Here is a 21,532-nt window from a genome sequence, read left to right as displayed (position 1 = left end):
TGGCCGGTCCGCCCAGTCCACTGTGCGGCTCGGGGAAGTATGCAAACTATCTATCCCGTTGTTCAATGGCCCCGGTCTACAGGCACGGAATTAGGATAATCTTGACTATTATTGCAACTACATGGATAAGCAGATAAAAACCTGTGTGTGAATTGTCTCAGGTCGTGAACGCATACCAATCTCCAAAATTTTGGTAATATAATACCACCAATAGTTGAGAGCCTTTCCAGGGCGTTGAGATGCGCTATCAGTTACGCCTATTGCCCTTGTCGGTCCCACTACATTGACTTCCCTACCTAAATACACTAAAACAAGGCTTATGAATGCTCGACTCAGATGGGGCCAAGTTCGAGCCATTCGACCTTGCCAGGCTTGCCGCTGGCTGGCCCATAATGGAGTATGTTGGTGATGTGGTCTGTTGCGTGTGGTCTGTGTGAGTGCTGGGCTACATAGTGTACACTAGGTACGCTAGACGTCACTTACTAACTCGATGTACACTATGCGATGAACTCCACATCTGCTGATTGTAGACTACAATGGAGCTTCGCTTTCTAGGATAACTACATTACCTTCCCTCATCATCATCCCGTACTGAGACACTGAAATTCAAATCATCGACTTGGAAGCCAATCCGCAGACCTGGACGCTGTCCATTGGTTACTCCATCACGTCTGACTGAAACTGACACAACCGCGGCATCTCGCAAGCGAAAGCAATCAATCTAAGCGCCAACACTTTGGGTGCCGCGACACGCTTCAAGGCCCTGAGTGACAAACAAACTCGTCGTGTTCCTGGCCCACCAAGGGCCTTTCTCAGCGGGATACCATCGTCGAACGATTTTTTGAATACTCTGCAATCTGTCGCATTGTCAAGTTGAACATGACGAGATCTTAGCCATGGAAGCGATCAAACACGGCGAAGACGACGTGATTGTGGGCGAGCAGGACATGGGCAGTGTTCTCGCACCAGAGCAGTGCCTCACTAAGACTCGAAGCCTATCGGATGGAGGCGGCGCCCAATTGTCACCCTCGCCCTTCATAATCGACACGAGAAGAACGTCAAAGGACGACAGTTCACTGCGGGATGTCGCGTCGTCAACGGCTGCACAAAGCACGACTCCTGCGCCTGTTACCCCGCGGCGACCCGACTTCCCCCTCCGTGGCCTATCACTGCATCTGCCCAGTCGCGACACAGCTACGACGCCAGGACAAGGCCAGCCATCATCATACGTCAAGCCCAGCCCATTGTCTCCAAAGCTGGACCAGTCCCACATATATGCCTCTCCAACCAATATCCTGCCCAGACGATCGCGGGGCCTCGACTTTTCGAGAGCAGCGACCAGTCTGCACCACTCCACCCTGGCCGAGCAGTCGTCACCAGATACTTCCCCAACGATCGGCGGCGGAAGGGCCATGAATATTCCAGGCCGGAGCATTGGGGAATATGGCATTGAACAATCATCCAACTCGTTGTGGTCTATTATGGGTAATCAGGAACGCATGAATGTTTCCAGCTCCATTGGGAGTGCCAATCACCACCACATGGCCTTGGGCTCTGATACTTCATCGAGCTCCGACGATGACGATCCAATGGATGAGGAGATGGAGGACGCTTTTATGGGCACACCCCACGCAGCAAAAACTGGCCAGGTCTCTGGGATTCCGTGGATGCCCGGCAACTCGCCTGCCGCAAATAGTCTGAACAGCTTCAGGGCACGACCGAGGAAACAACCAAAGAAAAAGTTTCGTGGTCTACTGGGGTTGGGCTTCAATCCTGCCGCGCCTCCCGGGTTGTCCAAGTCCCCTCCGAATAACGTCGTCAGCGAGATGAAGGATTCCCCCGGATCACATGCAAGGAGGGAGAGCATTAGCTGGGCCGCCAATCAATTGCACATATCCGCCGCGGATGACGAGAAGGCTATGGATGCTATTGACATTCCTAGAGACGGTCGTGGAGGAGTTGTCAGGCGCGCAGTGACCCGGCGCGGCAACCTTCTTGTGAGTACATCATTCCGCCACGAGTTCAAGCCGACTTTTGCAATGGCGTCGTACTAATCTCTGTTTTTGTGCAGCCCAAAACCAAGGGGTTTGCTCGCATTCGAGCCGCACTGGCCGAGGAAGGCGCGCCTGTCGACTCCGAATTTCGAAGGGAAGCCGAAGTTATTCGTCAGGTGCGCGAGAGCGATATGGACCTGGAGCCTCGAGTGCAATCCGGACCCCCTCCCCTCGATATAGCGTCGGCCAAGTCCTCGCCCAATCTAAACGATGAAACCATTGACGATATGCTGGATGACGACCTCATAGCGGACTCGGGCTTGTCCAGCAGCTTCAAGCAACAAGCACTCAAGAATTCTAAGGGAAAACAATTTTGGGATGACTTCTCCGAGACAAGCAGCGTGGCCGGCAGTCGGGTTACGCCACCGCCCCCAGCATTTCTGCCTCGTGGCTCATCGTCGGGCATTAGCGATATGAACATGGACTCGCCTCTGACGCGGCATAACAGCTTATTCGGGCCCGGTCCAGCGCTTGCAATGATTGGCAACGAGAGCGATAGCCAGCGTTCGGAAACCCCCCAGGCCTCGGGTTCTGCCACGGGATCCCAAGGACCGAAGCTGCCACCGACTGCCGAAGAGATTACCCGTCGCATCAACAATAAGCGACGAAGGGACGACGACTTCGACCCCGTCGGCTTCAAGAGACGAGCAGTCAGCCCTGGCATGAGCGTACACAACTCGCCCGTTATGCAGAGCCCCCTACAGCGCGATATGGCGCCATGGGGCTCGCGGCCGGGAAGCAATGGAGGCGACAAGGCCTCTGGCACGCCGAGCGACAATGGCAGTACGGGTGGAACTACGGGTGGTGGTGCCACGAATAATGGAAGGCCGATCAGTGGTGCTAAGGGCCGAGTCGGGTTCCAAGGCATGGTGGATACACACGATGGGTTGATGCGCATGAGCATTGAATAAGAAGTTTTCAACATTGGCAATTGGGTCCAGTACCCAACCTGGGTTGCCCATCATCATCATCATACAGGCGTTTTTCAGCGGTCTATTCTCTCTTTGCATGCATCAGCAGGTTTTCCAGGACGGCGGCGTTGGACTTTGCTCTTTTTCTTCTTCTTTCCTCATCAGGACTGTCGTCATATTGGTGGTTTTCATGTGTATTCATACATCAAGGCGCAATGTCAGAGCACTGTGCTCAGTAGGAATAATGAAAGCATCTTCAGGTTGCTCTGGGTAGACAAATAATTGCAGAGCGTGTAAGACACGGCTCGTACCAAATGACAGAGTTTATCCTGCATCCATTTCAAAAAGAAATATATACATGAAAATAAGCGTATCCCCTGCATAACGCAGATTTCCAAGATGCAGGGGAACATCTGATATCAGGTGATCGGTCAGGGACTCTCATATTGGTGTGGTAAATGGGAGCCATTAGGACTGGCCAGTTCGGGACCGAAGCTAAAGAAACCCCGTCCGGGGAAGGCCACCGGAGCTCCGTTCAAACGTCCCGCGTGACCTTTGGAGCAGCTTACAACATACTGACTTGGTCGGCGTCACTTCATCTTTTTCTTTGATGATCAAACACCTCGTTCCAGCTCAGTGCAACCTTCTGCCTAATTTCAACTCTGCTCATTGGACTCATTTCCTTTACAGGCAGCGAACATTGGGTATTTTGGGCCAAGGCTGGGTGTACATACACCTATCGAGTATATCCCTCTCGTCTTACCTTGATCTCCTCCTGCCAGCATGCCTCTCCGTGGTCCCGTGCCCGTGCTGCACCAGACGCGCGAAAACAGCGAAAAGGTCCAGGTCGGGCCCACGACCATATACATTTTCGAGGACGGTACGCACACGGACAATCGGATCGGTTGTATGCTGCTTGAGCTACCGGCAGGAGCCAGTGGGCCACCAAGTGAGTCTTGTTTTCTTCCTGATTATTGCTTGTTCAAGCAGGTCAGCTTGACTCGAAAGAGTGAGAGAGAGAGGGAGAATACAAAGAAGAAGAAGACGCTGACTTGAGGATTTCTTTGCCATTGATAGTGCATTGGCACCGCTTCCATGACGAGTGCTTCTTCGTCACCAAGGGGAGGGTTACCTTTGTTACGCCTGATGCCAATGTTGTCGTTGGCGTGGGTGAATTGTGAGTATTCATAGCCATATCTGTTCCTCTGATTTGGCTTCTGTTCCCCATTTCTCTGTACCTGAGTTTTGGTTGTGACATGAGCAAGCAATCGAGGTCCTTTTTGTCGAGGCTGCAGGTAAGGAGGAGACTAGCAGCCTTGGGATCGAGCGCCTCTTGAGAGGAAGCCTTGTTTCCTCGCGTCGGTGTTGGGAAAAGATTCGCGACCGTCCGCTCTATTGTCGGGTGGAAGATGAGGGCTGACATGTGCTCAGAATGACGGTACCTCCCCGAGCGATTCATACTTTCAAGAATGCAAGTGATTCAGAGCCTGCCGAGTTCTTCATGACTGCTACACCAGGTATGCACTAACATTTGCGTCGTCTTGACGAGAAGCTTTTCTTTATTTGGTTACATGTGACTGACGTGTTGTGTCTTCTTAGGATACTACATGGACTGTAAGTTTGCCAGCATGAGAGGCCTCTCACAACGCATCCGCGTTATCCAAACCCGGATATCGATTTCCGGGTCATTTCTAACAAGAACTCTCAAACTGACTCTTGCCCGAACCTCCGCAGACTTTCGCACCATGAGCAAGATCACGACATCGGGCCAGAAGCTGACTCCGGATCAAACCCAGCATATCATGGAGCTGTTTGGTACCTTTCCCCCTGACGTCGAGTCCGAGCCTTGAAAAAAAAAAATACTTCGGTATAAACAGGAAAAGGAAATAAAGCTTGTTCCTCTTTCCACACTATCCCCAAGCTGTGGTGTATTCGTAGTGATTTTGCTTGATACTTTATCGATACAATGGGAATGAGTTATGAAGGGGTGGAAAAAAGTTTAACATTATGTTGCAGATTCGCGAGCCAGTCACGTCTCCCTATGAAAGCAGTGGGTGCCAGCCGAATGTAACATTCCATCTAGATAGCCAAGCAATATGTCCATGGCTTGCCCTGGGGCATGGTTGTTCCATCCCCCATGCCGTGTCGCCGTTCTTCGGGGTTTAAAGAAAAAGAGAAAGAAAAAATGAGAGGATTCCATCACCCTTTTCCCCCGGAGCAGGTTCTCCGCTTTATTTATTTCTTTCTTTTCTCCCCGTCTCTCTCTCTCTCACTCTCACATGCGCATACAGGAATCTCGACTTGTCTCTCATTGGTTCTTTCAATGTTGCATATAATCTATATCACGTCGAAAAGGACCACTCATGAGTAACTGCGGAAAGATATCCGCTCCCGCAGGGCCCAGGCGGGGCGGCTCTCTTTTTCATTCCCTTTGCGCGTGCCTAACTACACTGTTGTGTTGCTGTCGAAAGGGATATGATAGGTCGTAAGTCAGAGGACCTTGCGAGTTACTTTCCCTTCGGAACCATATATCATTTGTCCAATTTTTTTTTTCTTTTAATTCTAATTTTGCTTTTTTTACTACCTCCTCATTGGTAGATCCATGTTCTTGGGGCTTGTCTCTTGCATTCTTTGTACATATGAGCTTGGCTCATTGGTGGATCCCCGTTCCTCGGGCTTTGGAAAGAAGAAAATGTAGTGCAATCGGCCGAGATGTTGACTGTGGAGCTTTGCCGCTTTTATTTGGAATCATGTATCTCATTTTCTATTTCTTGATCATTTGATACAACGCAGCGCGCGTTGACCAGCCTCGTCTCTTTTCGTGGCGTTTGCCATTGTAAGACAAAGATGAAAGACAAATTTATGAGACAGAGATAATCCCGGGAATGGCTCACTGGCATCATCCTAACATTTTATTGTGCCTACGCCATCCAGCGCAGCAAAGTTGAGTCACAGTAGCTGTCTAGAGGAGGGCGGCAATATGTGATTCCAAAGCTGGGAAATGGTGGACCATGGGAGGAAAAGAAAGAAAATAAAAAGAATGTGAAGAAGAGACAAAAACGTAAGCGGGCATAGCGCCGCAACCTATCATCTGACAAGCCATGTGAGAAATGCCTGCCGGTTGCTTTTCCGTAGTATCCACAGTTGCAGCCTTGTAGGGCCGTGGAAATGCAGATCACTTGGGCCGAGGCCTGTTGATTGTCAATTAATTAATACTATCATTTATTTGTTATTCTTTAATGTAATTACGAGACCTTGGTACTAGATACAAGGTCAGGCAAAAGCCAGGGTAAACCCAACGAAGCCAAGAGACCCCCCATGCCCTAGCTGCGCGCCGAGGGGGGGGGCGAGGGGCTCATCTCATTCTTATTTTTCTTCTTTCCTTCCCTGCTCAATGTATCCAGAGATTTGAGGGAGGGAGAAGAAAAAGAAGAAAGTTTTGTTTCGTTCAACAGGCAATCCCCACGCCCGCAGAGATTACTGTCATTGGACATGATAAGCAGCACATGTTTACGAATCTAGATCCATCCGGAACTGATGATCCGATCAATGATCTACAAGACGTGCATTTCGCCAACCGCTCCTGTGGGAATTATTGACTATAACGCTCCGTCACATATAGCAATGGGGCCCTTGTTTGTCAACACGCGGTTGGACGGTGCGGCCCGGCGTTGTGGCGCGCACTTTAGACAGTCAGTGACAAGTCAGATTTTAATTTATTGACGGAGGGAACTCCGTCGCCGCGCAAATCTCGTACTAGAAAAGCATCTTCTTTGTAGTCTATTTACGTGCTAAGCTTTAAGATGCGCAAAAAGGGTACTTCCTATTCAGTAGTGATCAACGCCCGGCTAATGAGCCGCAGTTGAGCTTTCGTGAGCAGATACGGCCATGGAATCAATATCATGCAATAGTACGAGTCTATCCATCTATAGCTTCGCCTTTGATGTAGTCAGCTTGAGCTTGGACGTCAATGTTTCCTCAGCCTCCTTCTCAATACGTGTCACAAGTTCCTGGCATGTAGGAATGTCGTGAATAAGACCAATGACCTGACCGGCGGTCCAGACCTGTGCGAATATTTTTATTAGTCAAAGGTACGTTTGCATTGTGGCGTAGGTGACTCACTCCATAGTCAGGATCACCATTGATGAAGACCTCGCGTCCACGTTTGCCGCTGACGAGCGGTGCCATCTCGTCAAACTTGTCCGACTTGCTTTCCCGCTCCACCTTGAGGGCGGCTTCAGTCACCTTGTTCTTGAATAGTCTGGTGGTGTTAGTCCAGCGCCTCATTACCAAGGCCGTGTCGGTCTCCGACGCCTTGACAATGGCCTCCTTGATGTTGTGGTGGATGGGCGCCTCAACCGTGCACATGAACCGAGTGCCCATGTTGATCCCTTCCGCGCCAAGGCACAAGGCGGCAGCCAGGCCTTGGCCATCAGCCAGGCCGCCTGAGGCAATGAAAGGTACCTTGAGCGATTGGCGAGCCCGGTTCAACAGGATGAAATTTGTAATATCTGACTCGCCTACGTGTCTGTATGTCATGTGTCAGTAGTCAGGTCGTCCAAGCCAGGGAAAGGGCATGTTTGGTAACTCACCCGGCACATTCAAAGCCGTCTATTGAAAGAAAGTCAACGCCGAGTTTAATGGCGCTCTGTGCATGTCTAATGGTGGTACACTTGTGCAGGACGATGATGCCAGCGGCCTTGAGTCTTGAAATGACAGGCCCGGGGCTGTTTCCGGCAGTCTCAACGACTTTGATGCCCTCGTCAATGACGACCTGAGTATAGGCACCGTAATCTGGAGGGTTGAGCGTTGGCAGCAGGGTGATGTTGACACCAAAAGGATACTTGGTCATTGTTCTTGTCTTACGGATTTCCTTCCTCAGGTCTTCCGGTGTCGGCTGGGTCAGGGCAGTCAGGATGCCCAAGCCACCCGCGTTGGACACGGCAGAGGCGAGCTCGGCGTAACCAACATGTTGCATCCCGCCCTGCACGACGGGGATCCTGATGCCGAGACGGCGTGTGAGCTCGGTGTCGAACGGCATCTTGTCGCCGTTAGCTGTCAGGCGCCTGGGGGAATGAGCACTAAGCGAGGGTGTCAAATGCTAGTGTAGTGCCAGCAGTGGGGGAACAAAAGCACATGCAACGCAATGACGATGAACGGGGTCAGTGTATGTATATCAGAGCGGCACCTTGGTCTAATACAGTGGGCAGAAAACAAGACGATGAAGATGATGATGAAGAAAGGGAGAAGGGGAGACACGATGATAACGGCGGGATTCAGAGGTGAGAAAAAGCTGGACTCGGCTCAAACGTGATCCAGATCTGGGGTAATCGAGGCCAAAACCAACGAGATGCCGAGGTACTCCACACTTTGTCTAGGGCCACCTAGGCAAGGTACCGAAGAATCCTGGGGGGCCTCTAGGGGGCAACCGGGGTCTTGGCATTGTCCCTCTTGTGGCCACTTATTCCGTACCTAGGTAGGCACCGGATTTGATCATAGAATTGCTAACTTGTCAGCCGCACTCACTGGGCTGACTGAATCTAGATGACTGACTTGGTGGTTGAGTAAGTCGTCAATGGCTATGATGATACCATGGGTACTCTGTAGACTTCATGATTCCTTTTCTTCTTCTTTTAAGTAATTCACGGATAGATAGACTTTACCGATCGGGCCAAGCTGCATGCAGGTCCGACAGAGGACGTTTTCTTTTCCTTTCCTGTGCATTGCTTTTTTTCTTCTTTCTTCTGCTTTGGCCGGTCCTGCAGTCTGCTGCGCGTGGCCGATCGATATCGATGGACCGGGAATAAATGCAAATGTGCTTGATCAGGTTCCTAGGTAAGAGGCAGGTGTTTCGTAGAAGGGTAGGGATTTCACTGTCCAAACGCCGTCATTCTTATCGCCGAAGGGGCCGCCTCCAATCAGGTTGAACCTCGGTCGCGTCGACGAGCGTACGTACCGTACGTAGGGACGTCTATCTAAATTCTGATGGGCGGGGGGGCGAGCACGACTCGGTAAGTTTGTGCTCTCTGATTCAGCCAGAAATATTCAAGAAAGAATGCCGATAACCAAGGAGGAAGGAAAAAAAGAAAAAAAAAAAGAGGAGACCATTGGGGTTGTATCACATGCCATGCTGCACTAGTCGGCGTGTCGGGATTATTTCAATTGATCTCGACTGTCGAATGCAATCGCCCATTGTCGTACTCTGTACGCTGGCATCACAATAGGGGACACAGGCAGACTTCGTCAAGCATTCGTCGGCTGAACCCTCAATGATGTGATGCGACCGACATGACGGTGGACCATGGTCAAGGGCTGCAATGAGTATCTTCTTCGTCTCTTTCTTATCCTTCTTCATGGGCAGACGGACGGACAGACAGACCTGGCGATCGTGCGACGATGGTTGCTTGTGCAACATGCAATGGGAAGCAAGCTGGAGGATGACATGCCAACCAGCTTGAGGGCCCTGGTATGGACGGTGGTGGTTTGTGTGCTGTCGCCACGCAACAATTCTAGGTTCTGGCCAGGATGCTCGAGTGTCAAATCTTTAGCCCTCCTGGGCGTGAGTTGCTTTTTCCTGATGACGAGAGCCATGCTCGTTCACGACCGGTGAGACTGGGACTCCATCACACCCGTTGGTCCAATCGCGTACGAGACATTGGGCGAACAGGGAGAGGGATGTCCCTTGTCCTTTCTTCGCGGCTCAACGAAACGGGCCAAGAAATGGATGGTTCTTTACGAGGCGGAAGTGCTTGTCGTTGACGACTCGGCCCTACATTCATGCATGTACCGTTCCTCCCGCCAGAATGCGACAGATGGCCATGAAGGTCGATTGCATAAAAGTTTTTCTGGGCTCAACGGTCGTAAGCTGGTCGGAATCGATCGAACGACTTCAGACCGTCCACCGTTACGTCCGTTTCGCCAATCCAATTGATAGGACCCAATCGCTTCATGAGTGATACGCATGGCATCGCATGGCATCGCATGGGCTGGCTGGCTGGCTGGCTAGTTGGCTACCTGCGTGGCTACGACTGACCGTTGCATGGTCCATCTCGAGCAGTATGTACGTACACGCGCTTATTGGTGAATTGAGCGATAGAAAAGAAAGTTCTTTGGCATACCCTGAGAGATCGTAAGCGATATCCGAGAAAGATTATCAGACGAGTGATTGAAGAAGCAAAGCGAGAGTGGGGTTCGGGAACGAATGCTTCCAACCCAGCAGCAGCAGCGAGCGTCAAGCAGAATGCAGTGCGTGCCCAACATGGGCTTGCTTCACGCGGACAAGTTTCATATCGCACGCAGATGCCCAGGCGGCATCCATCGTGGTCGCAGCGACGCTGAAGAAGTTGCAAACTGCCAATAGTGTGGTGCAAGTCCAGCACTGCACCGCCCAATACAGCAACCCACCGATAATAGGCGACGCGGAACGGTGTGGCCGGGTGACGATGATGATGGGCGCAGTGCCCCCCCAAGAGATTCCCGCTGCTCTGGGCGATCTCGTCGATCTTCAGCTGGCCTTGGGTCGATTCCATTGTGAGTTTTGCATATTTCATATGCACACCGGCAACAAGATGTGATCAGACGGCATCATGTCACCCAGCAGCTAGCCAGCAAGCACGCAAGCAGGGTCGCCAAGCCGTGATGCAGCTGCAGTAGCAAAGAATACCCTTATTACAACTTACACACCCAATCGGCGACGGCCAAGAAATATCAAGAATAATAGTAATAAATCTAAAGGCACGAGTTTTTTTTTTAGTAGTCTTTTTTTTTTAAGTTAGAGATGTGCTTGCAGTAGGGAGATGCGCATCGCTGTCAATTCCCCCCGCGTGCCGCGTGCAGCCAGTCGACGACATGGATGATCGGCGCCGGGTTCTCTCACCCCTGAGCCCTGGTCCTTTCGAACTCATGGTTCGTGCACTGCTCAGTCAGGAAGCTGCCGCCTGTGCTTGCTCTAGTGTGTACTTACCGGCCCCTAAAGTAGGTAAATATTGACAGACGATCTGCGTTGGATGCACCCTGCTTCAATCTACATTTGGCTCTTCCTCCTTTTCTCCAATGCCCCATTTCTATACATACTCTGTATCGATATTCTCTATCCCATGAAAATAATCCAAATCTTCTGTCGTGTTTCCTATTCCGTGTCACTGCAGCAAACACACAGCTTTCCGTTTCTCCGACGGTTACAAGACCTGTATGTACTTGTTGTTGCACTGCTCTACCCGAGAGCCGAGCCGCAGCAGCTTTACCATACAGGATCTTGTGTGATACCTTTTTTTTCTCTGGTCGGTTCGATTCAACAATAAGGGAAGACTATCTACGAAGCATCGTTACGCACGTCAGATTCGAGGGCTGACCTGGGCTGCATACCTAGGTCAAGTCACTCTACTACTGCTCACACTTCCTTGTAGTTATGTACGTACACCATGTACTGTGTATGTTGGAGGTTGTCTGCCTAGCTTTCGTGCATGGCTCAGGATGGCACGGAAGTTTTTCGATCCCTTAGTGGAATTATGCCCTGATGCTTTGTGTAGGGTATAGGGCAGGTAGGCCGGTAGGTTGGTCCCTACAATACATAGTACACTTCTAGGTTATCCAATCTTTGTTCTCAAGGCCCCAACTGTCTGCCACCTACTGTGCTTTCTAGCAATATTGTGGCAGTATATATTGACAAGACGTACCATAGTTAGTACCCATTGTAATTTCAGGGGGGAAAAGTCAACATAGCGCAGAGCACCACCTTGTACAGACAGAAATGTACCAGAAGTCGATCTGAGCATTTGATTAATTTTTCTTCTTCATCACCGGCCGAAAAGCAACGTTGTAGGTCAGATGAACTTGTCAGCTCACAGAACGCCCAAGTGAATTGTCTCTGATCACCCTTATGCAGTCCACAGCCTGGTGGATCTGTGTAGTGAACATTGCTGCTAGGTACATACCTACCTAGTTATCGATGTAGGTATGGTACTGTAAGGTGGTCTCGCGCCTTGACCACTGCGGCAGTGCAAGCATTGGGCAACGGTGAGTGGGATCAGCCCTCTTTCTAGAAGAAAACACGACATGCCACACGGCGGCGTTTTATTGCAGCATGGCAACTGTCAATGCCGAAACTCTAAAACCTCCTGCCGGCTGGCCATACTATGTACTGGAAGCCATGTCCTTGAACCCCCCTAATTGCGACAATTACCTCCGTAGAGTACACCAAGTACCTGAAAACACGAGGTCGTCTGATAGCAGCCTGGCAATTCTCTACACATTATCTGTCCGAAAAGAGGCACTTGCTCGCCCCCTCAGCCAACGCTGGCGCTTCTGTTCCATAGCATGAATCTGCACGTGGACGAATTCCTCCATTGTTACGGCAGAATACATACCGAAATGCAGAACTAGATACATTTCAAAGGAGCGTTTCGGTACATCGGTAGTACTGGCCACCCTCAGGCCTCACTGAGGTACATTTTGCTGCATCTTAGTAACAAAAGCAAACCATCTTTGTGTTCGACCTTACAACGACGGTCGGGCGAATGAGTGACAACATGTTGGAACACGTCGAAGAAAACCACTCGCTGGGTACCATCGGGCATGGGCACATGTCTAGCCTGCCGTGTTCAGAGTGACAGCTATTATTCATTGTCTTCTCAGCAACCAAAACGAAAAAAACGGGCACTGATCCTTATTGAGACCAAGATGCGAGGTTTCTACCGACTACGAAGTACATACCTGCTTACTGACATCCACTAGTCTGGCCTTTCCAGCAGCCCACTTGATTCCCCAGCCAAGCCAAGTCATGACGGCGATTTGCCCTACCGTTGGGTCTAATAGAAACGCACGATGACGACTCGGGTAAGGCTTTGCAAATCATGTCTGCTGCCGCTGCCAAGATGGGAATCATCTAGTATACCATCGGCTACGGACAATACGGGAAGCAAGACGCCGATTTATCGGCGGAGAGACTCTTCATCTACAAAGCCCAGGCAAGGGCATTTCATTAATCGTGGGGCCCATGGGAGCGGTAGTGGCCGAATAAGCTTCTCATACTTCAGAATTGCGTGTTGCGGTGCAACACTAAAGAGAGAAAGAAATAGAGAGAGAGAAAAAAATTCTCCGGCCCGGCTTGAGTAACGGAAAGAAGCATGTTCCACTGCCTTGTTGTGCAGACCTCGCAAAACCATGCCCTGTCCTAGTCCCAGGCCGAAAAGACACCAGGGAGTAGCCTTATTCTGTCACTTTTTCTTCCCTCCTGCAAAACTCACCCCGGATCACATTTGTTGTGCGCAACGGGATGCCCCGACGCGCTTTGCTCGGCGCGGCTGGAATAACCCACTGGCAATGAGAGAGATATGATGACTTACACCCGCCTGCATTGGAGGTACAGGGTACCTCCATACCGGTTATTTTTGCGTAGGACTACTTTCCTTTCTTGGTCTAGATGGACCATTTTTTTTTTTCTCTTGCTCCCATAGCCCTTCAATATTGCATAACAGGGGGGGTGTGTGGATTGTCTTCAACTCGACAGAAGAAAGAGAGAAAAAGCAAATATCCTCTGAAGACCACATCCCATTTCGAGCGGCTTGTCGTCTCTGTCGTCTGAAAGAAGAATGGCTCCCATTAGAAAAAGGCCCTCATCTCCCTTCTTCCACAATGCACTTGCCCGGTCTCTCGTACAGAAAGATCCCTTCATCCATATCACAGCCGTCGGCAACCATCATGCAAACAACTCCATGATACAACCAACCCTCATCTGCCACCATATAGCCTTGTGCTCTGTCTCCTCGTGTCGCGACTAGTCTCCTATACTATAGGACAAGACCGACTTTATAATCCTCCTCGAGAACATTATCTCAACAAAATTCACCTTCTTACTTCTGTTTGCGTTCAAACACACTCTCCAATCTGAAATTATAGACTCTCATATTGCTATTAGGCAATCCAATAGAGTCGTTCATCTTCATTATGCCTTCCGCTACCACCAACCAATCTTCCGCAACCACTCGATGGCAAGATAACCTCCAAGGTTTGTAGCCTCTGCAAAGACTAAACCACGTTTTGTCAAAACTAATCATGATTTATATAGACAAATGTCACGAGTATGGCTGGGTCATGCCAGAGTTTCAGATCGTGTCAGACAGGAGAGGTATGTTCGATGGCCTCTCTCCGCCGATCTCAATCAACCATGCACTAACATACCTGATTCTCTTTTGCTAGGCGGCCGTACAGCATGGTCATGTATTGTCAAAGTCTGCGGTACACCTGTCAAGGCCAAATTCTGGTACGACGGCAGAAACCTCAACAACGCAAAGGAGGATGCTGCTGAGGCTGCGTTGCTTTGGCTCACCAGCTCGGGCTACTAGAATGGCATGATGTTGACGGGAGGGAGCAGTCCTCTCTTTTCTTTTTACCTTTCCATTCTATATTTCTTTTCCCACCACCTCTCGCTTTCAACCATACAAGACACCGAGGCGGTGAGCAGCCTGCACACTGTTGTTAGTCGCTGCCCTCACGCCTCGTTATCCTCACTATTCCGTCTTTCTTCTACTTCATTGCACTGCTGGGGATCGAATTGTACGGCGTTGGGAACAGGGTTCGTGGCCTCACGGCCTCCACAAGGGAGGGCGATGGGCTGGAAAGAAACGCACAGCCTAGGATACACAAAACTCGGGGACTCTTTTGGTACAGAACTTGGCCGTGAATTTGGCCCCAATCACTTATTTCCCGTTTTCCCCTACTATTTCCAATATTTTGTTTTATACTCGGGTTCTCATGCGCATTGAGAGCAGAAGTTGTCATGTTTCATATGTTCTCATCCTATTGGTCGCACCTTTTTTTCCGCCTTTTATTCCCTTCCTTTTCCTTCTCTTTCAATATTTGGTAGCGAGACACTCTTGTGGGCAGGGGCTTACAGTACCCCCATTTTTGGAGGGGTATCGATCACCCTCATCGTCCATCTTGTCGTACGAGCCTGAAAGCCCAAAACACCCAAGGGCATGGTGTCGGGTCGATATGGAGGAGACTGATAAGAAAACGACGATAAGAAAGAAAGAGAGTGAAAAAAACAACATGGTTTCTTTTTTTGTTCAAAGGAGCGGAAGGACATCCGGCGGCAAGGAACTCGACCCATGTCGCCCCAAGGGACCCAGATTGAAACATCATACGACAGGGGGGCCCAGAATTGAAGAATTTGAGAGTTGAGAGCAGCAATTGTGCAATAGCCCCCATTAGACGGGAAGCAACAAGTGACGATCCAAGAGAGAAGACAATTGAGCGCCCGTGTCTTTTTCTTCCTTGTGCAAGGTTCCACGAAAGTCAAAGTCTCTCGTGACGGTGTGGGATGACAGCTGTCGAACCGCGCAGACAGCCAGACATGTTGCAACCATGGGGAGAGAAAAAGAGTCTGATCTACTGCTTAGCACGAAGCAACATTCAAAAAGCACTTTGCGCATTAGCAGATGACAAACACATTGGTTTTTCCTACTCTGTTTTTATTGTTTTGTGCGGTTCGGCATGGGGCAGTAGAGGGATTGACTGCCGCAGTTGATCTCACCAATGTATTAGTTTCTAAAGTCTACTTAGTGTACTTTCTTTTTTTTCTTTTCTCGGTGGAATAAAAGAGCAAGCAGCAGCATCACCACAAGCATTATCATTACCAAGATTTCGCCAAGAACTGATCTATTCAATATATCACATTTTGTTATTGTTGTCCTTGTTTGATTTCTTCCAAGTCCATCTCATATGATACTTACTCCGGAATCAAGGTGGGGCCGAGAGTATAATCTTTCTGAATTATCGGTCAGGCTGCCGCTCTTCCAGATTTCGGTGGAAACTTTTTTTTTTCTTGCCTCCCCTTAACCTGCCCGCGGCCGAGAACCCAGGGACTTAGACAATTTGAAAGGCCGAGCCATGATGTGCCTGCCACGCTGATCCGCAAGATACCTACTTAGGCATCATGTATGCCGTGGATAAAGAAACTCCTAAGAAGCCCAGAAGAACCGGGTTGGTTTTACCTGGGTATCTATGTTATGCATCGAATACGTGCAGGGTTACGCCAGAGAAAGTATATCAATTTTCTATGCACCTTCGAGAACAACTCAACATTGATGGCAGGAATCGTACATGGCATACACATATACTACCTACATAGCTCTTACCTCTACATACATACAAACACAGCCGCAATTGCCATTTCAAATCATTTTACACTGGCAGGAACTACCCGACGACCCGGGTCAAAACATTTCTCATGTTCAGCAGCTGCTCGCCACTTGTACCATCTTCAAATCACCGAATGTCTCTTCTTTTTTTTTTTTCCCCCTCTTGCTCTCTCTTTTTTCTAGTCTATTCTTTCTTTTCTTTTTTACCCTAAGCAGCGATTCCCGTTATGCTGTGGATTCTCCCCCTCACCTCCATTCCCGATTCGCATTGCCATGATTACCTGGGAAGTGTTTGATCGCTAATTGACTGCTAACGTTTGCGTGGCATCATGCATAATGCAAACAGTTGAAATATCACTTTCAAAAAAAAAAAAAAAATTTCAATTATCCAATTCTCACACACTACATCACCAACCCTGTCGCCATCCCGGGGATCTGGCTACGCGGCGGGGAATAAGGAATACTAATGAGATTTTGTCCCTCAATAGCAGGGGTGTGAGGGGGGTCACTACGGTAAGGACCCTCTTTTGCTGCTGCGTCTGACGTCCTCCGGATCACTCTGAACCACCCAGTCAAGGCAGTCTGTATGCAGCTAAGAGAGCGACGCAGGGATCCTCAACCGGTGTGTATTAAAGCATAAGAAGAAAAAGAAATTAAATCAAGATGGACCTTTCCCACGTCTCCGAGGCTCGAGCCATGGACGATTGATTCCAACCCACCAGGAGCCCGACCCTTGAGCTGAATGGGGCGGAAAGTGGAAGAGATTGAACCCCACGAGCGAAATTGCTACAAGATCGCAATCGTGGGCTGCTGTCTCGCTGGGTGCCCTGGAAGCGGTGGGCTGCCAGATCTGTGAGAAACGCCGATCCCAGCCAGGACCGAGGAAGAGACAGTCAAATCAGACGGTTCCGGGGTTCTCTATCCATCGCTCCCTCTATACCCGGCCCTCTCCACGTGCAGATTGTGCGAGAAGAGTCACTTTGCTTCAACGGCATGTTCTCAAGGTAGGCCGGCCTGCAATAACTGCTGTTGCCCAACATCTCGCAGCCCTGGGGGATAGCTGATAGGCCAGGCTGGAAGAACGGCAGGCAGGTAAGTACCAAGTATAGAATGCGGCGTCAACGTCGTACCAGGAAACCACATGTCAGCCTTCTTGCTTGCCATTTCTGTCATTTTCCTCCCACCGCGCACACACATGTATGAGAATATTGAGCTCTAGATGCTCATTTCTCGGCGGCACTCAGAGCCGGCCAGCCTGCAGAAAAATTAGAATAGGGCATGTCCATGACAGAGCAGTGAGGGGGCTAAACGTGCTCCTCTCATGGTCTGGACCAAACGACACCGTTTTGAGTCAACCGGTATGTAGGTAAACGGCTTTGGCAATGCTTGGCATTGCCTCTTTTCCCACTGACGTACATTTGGACTGACCGCGGGTCATTTGTGCTTTCACACATGTGGTTGAGGATGGGGACTGCATTGAACATGCCGCATCAGCTGTCCAGCTGTATCCGGTGTGACAAGAATCGCTTCTCCTGCCTCATATCATCTACTTTTCCTTACCTGCTCCGCGAGATCCATGGTAGTAAAGCAAACGACAGGATCTAGGGCGGGAATGGAGTCCCCCACGGGGCTTCGAGAGCTGTGACGATAAGTATGACCTCACGGCACAACCCCCAGCCGTGAGTGTGCCTCTCAGCTTTCACCCCGCGAGCTGAAACTGACAGACAGATGTCACGCACACACGACGCCCTGATGCATACAGGTCTTGTATCGTGACCAGACGATCATGCTGATGTTTTGCAGGAAATCTCGGTAATCTCGTCGGAGTGATGTGCCTATTCGGGTGCCTTTACTACGAGCCATCCTTGGTTGGAATCCATCTCAGTCACCACTTTTGCTGCTACCATAAACTCACCTGTTGACCTGGGTGGCTGCAAAGGAGCTGGTATCGACTCCACACTCTCACAAGGACCCAGAGACAGAGATGCAAATGGTCGTCACCTTTTCATACACTACGAGCGATATGGGCGATATCCTACCTGGGTGATTCGATCTCGCAATCGGCGCATCCAGGAATGCTGCGATGGGCCAATAGGAGACGGGACTGCGCAAGGAGGGGCTTGCTAAGCCCAGGATCCCTGTTTACGATCATCGACCTTACTCCATCTTTCCTAAAACGCAAACCTGCGATGTAGCTCCAAGCGACCGATTGGCGACAAAGCAATCATGGACAATCTTGCGATGCGCCGCCTTTGCCTCTTTCGTACGAAGCAAAGGCAATGACAAAAATAGCCAACCTTCCTTTCCAGCGGGCTCGCACGGAAGTGTCTGTGTGTTCGTGTTGGATGGGAGGGATGGAGAAAAAAAAAAAAAAAAAAGGTCATTGGGATTGCCATGTCTCGCCGCAACGGCCGAGACCGCTACGAAAGCCAATAAAGGACCAACAACAATACGTTGCCCGCCTCCTGTCATATGCACATGGGCCGAGTATAATATGATGATACGATCCGCAAGTCATCTCGGCACAACTTGATGCCAGCGGTCTGGTAAAAGATTTTTTCACGAATCAATCCAGGCGTTGTCCCGGAAACGAAAGACACCAAGTATGACCACGGCTGTACGAATATGCAAGCCTGTCAGTAGGGACTTGTTGCAGGGTGACTGCTCGTGGCAATTTTACCGACGTCCTCAAATGTGAGAACCTGCTCTTTCACAACCATCACACCGTTGTGGTGGGTGTACTATGACTAGGTGGTCTTTGGGTCAGTGTCTGAGACAGGCGACAGAGCAAGCCAATGCCGGACGTAGGCAAGCACTGCCGACCCCTGTACCCATGCTTGCCATGTGCGTAGGGCCTCCGCTGCGACCTCGAATGGGAACGCAAAGTCACTGACTGGGCTAGCAGGCCGCAACCAGAGCCTTAATCTTCTGACCCTGCTGACGTGCCCAACAAATATTTGTTCCAGGGATAGGGTTCAGTGTCACCGCTGGCCAAGCCGGGGTAGGAGTTCCTCCGAGGCTCATGGTTGGCGGTTGGTAAATCTCTCCGAATTCAAGATTCACGATCAACGATGGCCTCCGATCCTGCAAGATTTAGGTCCAACAGCATCAACAGTACCTGTGCGTTCCCCATTTTCTTCGATTACGCAAGGGAGTGAGTGGGTTTCTGATCACACAAATTGTCAATTTCTATTTATGCGATTCCCGTTTCCTATCCGGAAAACCTAATCTGCCAGCCACAAACGCCAACGAGCCCGGTGGATTGTCCCGATCCATATTTTTTTTTTTAATAAATTAAGGTTTGCAATGTTATTGTCAAGCCCCAGAAAACAGGCTGATTATACAATTCTGAAAAAAGGAGCCTGCAAGGAACAGCCGAAATCCAACCCCAAGGGCCATCCAGTACTTACAATGTCTTGCCGAATAGGGGTACGAAACGCAATGTGAAGGACTACTGAGCCTAGGATCTAGCCAAAGTGGAACAAACTGCTGAGGCTTTCACCATGATGGACGCGCCGGATGGCTTCAGCGAACATCGGCGCTATGTCGAGGACCTCGAGCTTGGGACACAAAGCCTTGTGATCTTCCTGAGGCACGGAATTGGTCACGACGACCTTGTCGAGAGCCGATGCATTGATACGCTGCAGCGCGTCGCCGCTGAAGACCCCATCTGCAACATTATGTGTTAGCGATTGCCTTTTTAGGTGGATTCTTTGGAGCTATCCATCTATAATGGCCATCTCAAAGTACCTTGTCAAGAGGCATGTGCTTACAAGACTAGGTAGCCAACATAGGTGAGCAAAAATACAAGAGGCTACTTACGTGAAAGCAGGGCATAAACAGCCGTGGCGCCCTCGCGCCGCACCAGTTTGGCTGCACGCGTAATGGTATTGGATGTATCCGCCAGGTCATCCACCAATATGCATACACGACCAGCAACCGAGCCAACAAGCATCATGGTTGCGTTCTGGCGATCAGTGATTTTGGTTGGCCGTCGTTCCTGTACAAAATTTTCAGTCGTGTGCCCCAGGCCCGCTTATCCGATCATCATGCAACTATTCAACGCATTGGAGGCGTTGTGGAGGCCTTACCTTGTGGATGAGAGCAAAGTCCAAACCGAGACTGTCGGCAATGGCGGTAGCACGCTTCGCGCCCCCAGCATCAGGGCTCACAATTATGGCATCCTTGTAGTCCGGAATGCTACGCTGAATATAACGCGTGAGTAGAGGTCGGGCGTATAGGTTGTCCATGGCAATGTCAAAGAACCCCTGATACTGCGCATCGTGGAGATCCAACGCGATAACACTATACAAATATGGTATCGTCAGATCATGTACACATTCCTGCAAGGGGCTGTGGGTCTAAGGTTCAACGATGATTCATGATAGTTCGGCACTTTCAATGTCCATATTGTTGCAACTGCCAAGGATATTTAGAACGTACTGGTCAGCTCCTGCACAGGTCAGAAGCTCAGCGATGAGGGTACCAGCCTGGGCAACCCAGCGCTTATAGCCAGGTTTGGCCTCCAGCGAGACGAGTGCTGCATCCGAGACGTTACTATCATAGTCGATCTTTGTATAGGACCCTGGCTGCGATGTGACAGAGTTTGAGTGGGATCGTGGTCCTCGCGGCTCGTGCGATGCTGAAATCGACACCTTGCTGAGGAACTTGTTGAGGTCTGAGCCGTGACCAAAGCCGGCACTCCTGTGAGTACCTGGGCCAGGGGTCGTGGGCACACTCTCAAAGGTGTATTTGTTGTCCTTGGGCGCATCCGAGGCCGCGTGCTTGGACAGGGGAGCGCCCGCCTTGCGGTAGGGCAGATCGGGCTGACGGGAGTATGGGAACAAGGGCATTACTGCAGTGACCCTTCTCGCAGAACCTGTCTTGCAGGCTGATATCACTATATCCAGAAGATAACCGTCGGTCAATATTGCTTGGATACAATTCATCATATCTCGCCTTTGCGTTATTGTATTTGGGTAGGCCCACACCCACAGTGGCACTTTGTTTCTCCCTTCTTCGGTTTCTATTTCCTCCTTTTTTCCTTCTTTTAATTTCTTTTATCTCGTCTCCTTGTGCATCTGTGGTGTACACTGTACATGAAAGACTTGGAAGTAGGAGTACAAGGAGAAGCACATTACTCACTGATACACAGCTCCATAATATGGTCATTTACAGCGCCGCCACCCGTCTGGAGGATGAAGACGTCTTTGCCGCGCACCGAGTCCTTGATCTCGCACCTGCTCTCGCCGCCAGAAAACTTGCTCAGGATCCGGTCGCCGGGAGCGATTCCCAAAAGGCTGCAGACATGCTCCGTAAGGTGCGGGTGTGAATTGCCTGAGAGGACCACAATATTCTTGACCATTGTGAATCGATTGGGTCTTTCCTGATTTTCGTAATCTAGCGATTGGGGGGGGGGGGGGTTGGG

The 21,532-nt window shown here is 50.3% G+C and overlaps 5 protein-coding genes across 5 annotated transcripts; 3 read left to right on the top strand and 2 right to left on the bottom strand.

Annotated features, from left to right (window-relative positions):
• Nucleotides 1-896: 896 nt before the first annotated feature.
• PFICI_10335 (uncharacterized protein) lies at nt 897-2,965 on the top strand (the record flags this gene model as incomplete). The annotated part of the gene is made up of 2 exons (XM_007838916.1): nt 897-1,997; nt 2,072-2,965. The coding sequence occupies 2 exons, from the start codon at nt 897-899 to the stop codon at nt 2,963-2,965; spliced, it is 1,995 nt and encodes a 664-aa protein (XP_007837107.1).
• Nucleotides 2,966-3,748: 783 nt separating this feature from the next.
• PFICI_10334 (uncharacterized protein) lies at nt 3,749-4,815 on the top strand (the record flags this gene model as incomplete). The annotated part of the gene is made up of 5 exons (XM_007838915.1): nt 3,749-3,914; nt 4,043-4,142; nt 4,397-4,482; nt 4,565-4,579; nt 4,700-4,815. 5 exons carry the CDS (start codon nt 3,749-3,751, stop codon nt 4,813-4,815), a joined length of 483 nt encoding a protein of 160 aa, XP_007837106.1.
• A 2,076-nt stretch (nt 4,816-6,891) lies between these two features.
• On the bottom strand, nt 6,892-8,006 carry PFICI_10333 (uncharacterized protein; the record flags this gene model as incomplete). The annotated part of the gene is made up of 3 exons (XM_007838914.1): nt 6,892-7,029; nt 7,088-7,493; nt 7,558-8,006. The coding sequence occupies 3 exons, from the start codon at nt 8,004-8,006 to the stop codon at nt 6,892-6,894; spliced, it is 993 nt and encodes a 330-aa protein (XP_007837105.1).
• Nucleotides 8,007-13,909: 5,903 nt separating this feature from the next.
• Nucleotides 13,910-14,307, top strand: PFICI_10332 (uncharacterized protein; the record flags this gene model as incomplete). The annotated part of the gene is made up of 3 exons (XM_007838913.1): nt 13,910-13,970; nt 14,031-14,090; nt 14,162-14,307. 3 exons carry the CDS (start codon nt 13,910-13,912, stop codon nt 14,305-14,307), a joined length of 267 nt encoding a protein of 88 aa, XP_007837104.1.
• A 5,264-nt stretch (nt 14,308-19,571) lies between these two features.
• PFICI_10331 (uncharacterized protein) lies at nt 19,572-21,469 on the bottom strand (the record flags this gene model as incomplete). The annotated part of the gene is made up of 5 exons (XM_007838912.1): nt 19,572-19,774; nt 19,927-20,104; nt 20,196-20,409; nt 20,548-21,004; nt 21,250-21,469. 5 exons carry the CDS (start codon nt 21,467-21,469, stop codon nt 19,572-19,574), a joined length of 1,272 nt encoding a protein of 423 aa, XP_007837103.1.
• Between the last annotated feature and the right edge of the window lie 63 nt (nt 21,470-21,532).

The sequence above is a fragment of the Pestalotiopsis fici genome (assembly GCF_000516985.1).
Source record: "Pestalotiopsis fici W106-1 unplaced genomic scaffold PFICI_Scf_7, whole genome shotgun sequence".
Lineage (NCBI taxonomy): Eukaryota > Fungi > Ascomycota > Sordariomycetes > Amphisphaeriales > Sporocadaceae > Pestalotiopsis > Pestalotiopsis fici.
This window is presented reverse-complemented; position numbering and strand designations above follow the sequence as displayed.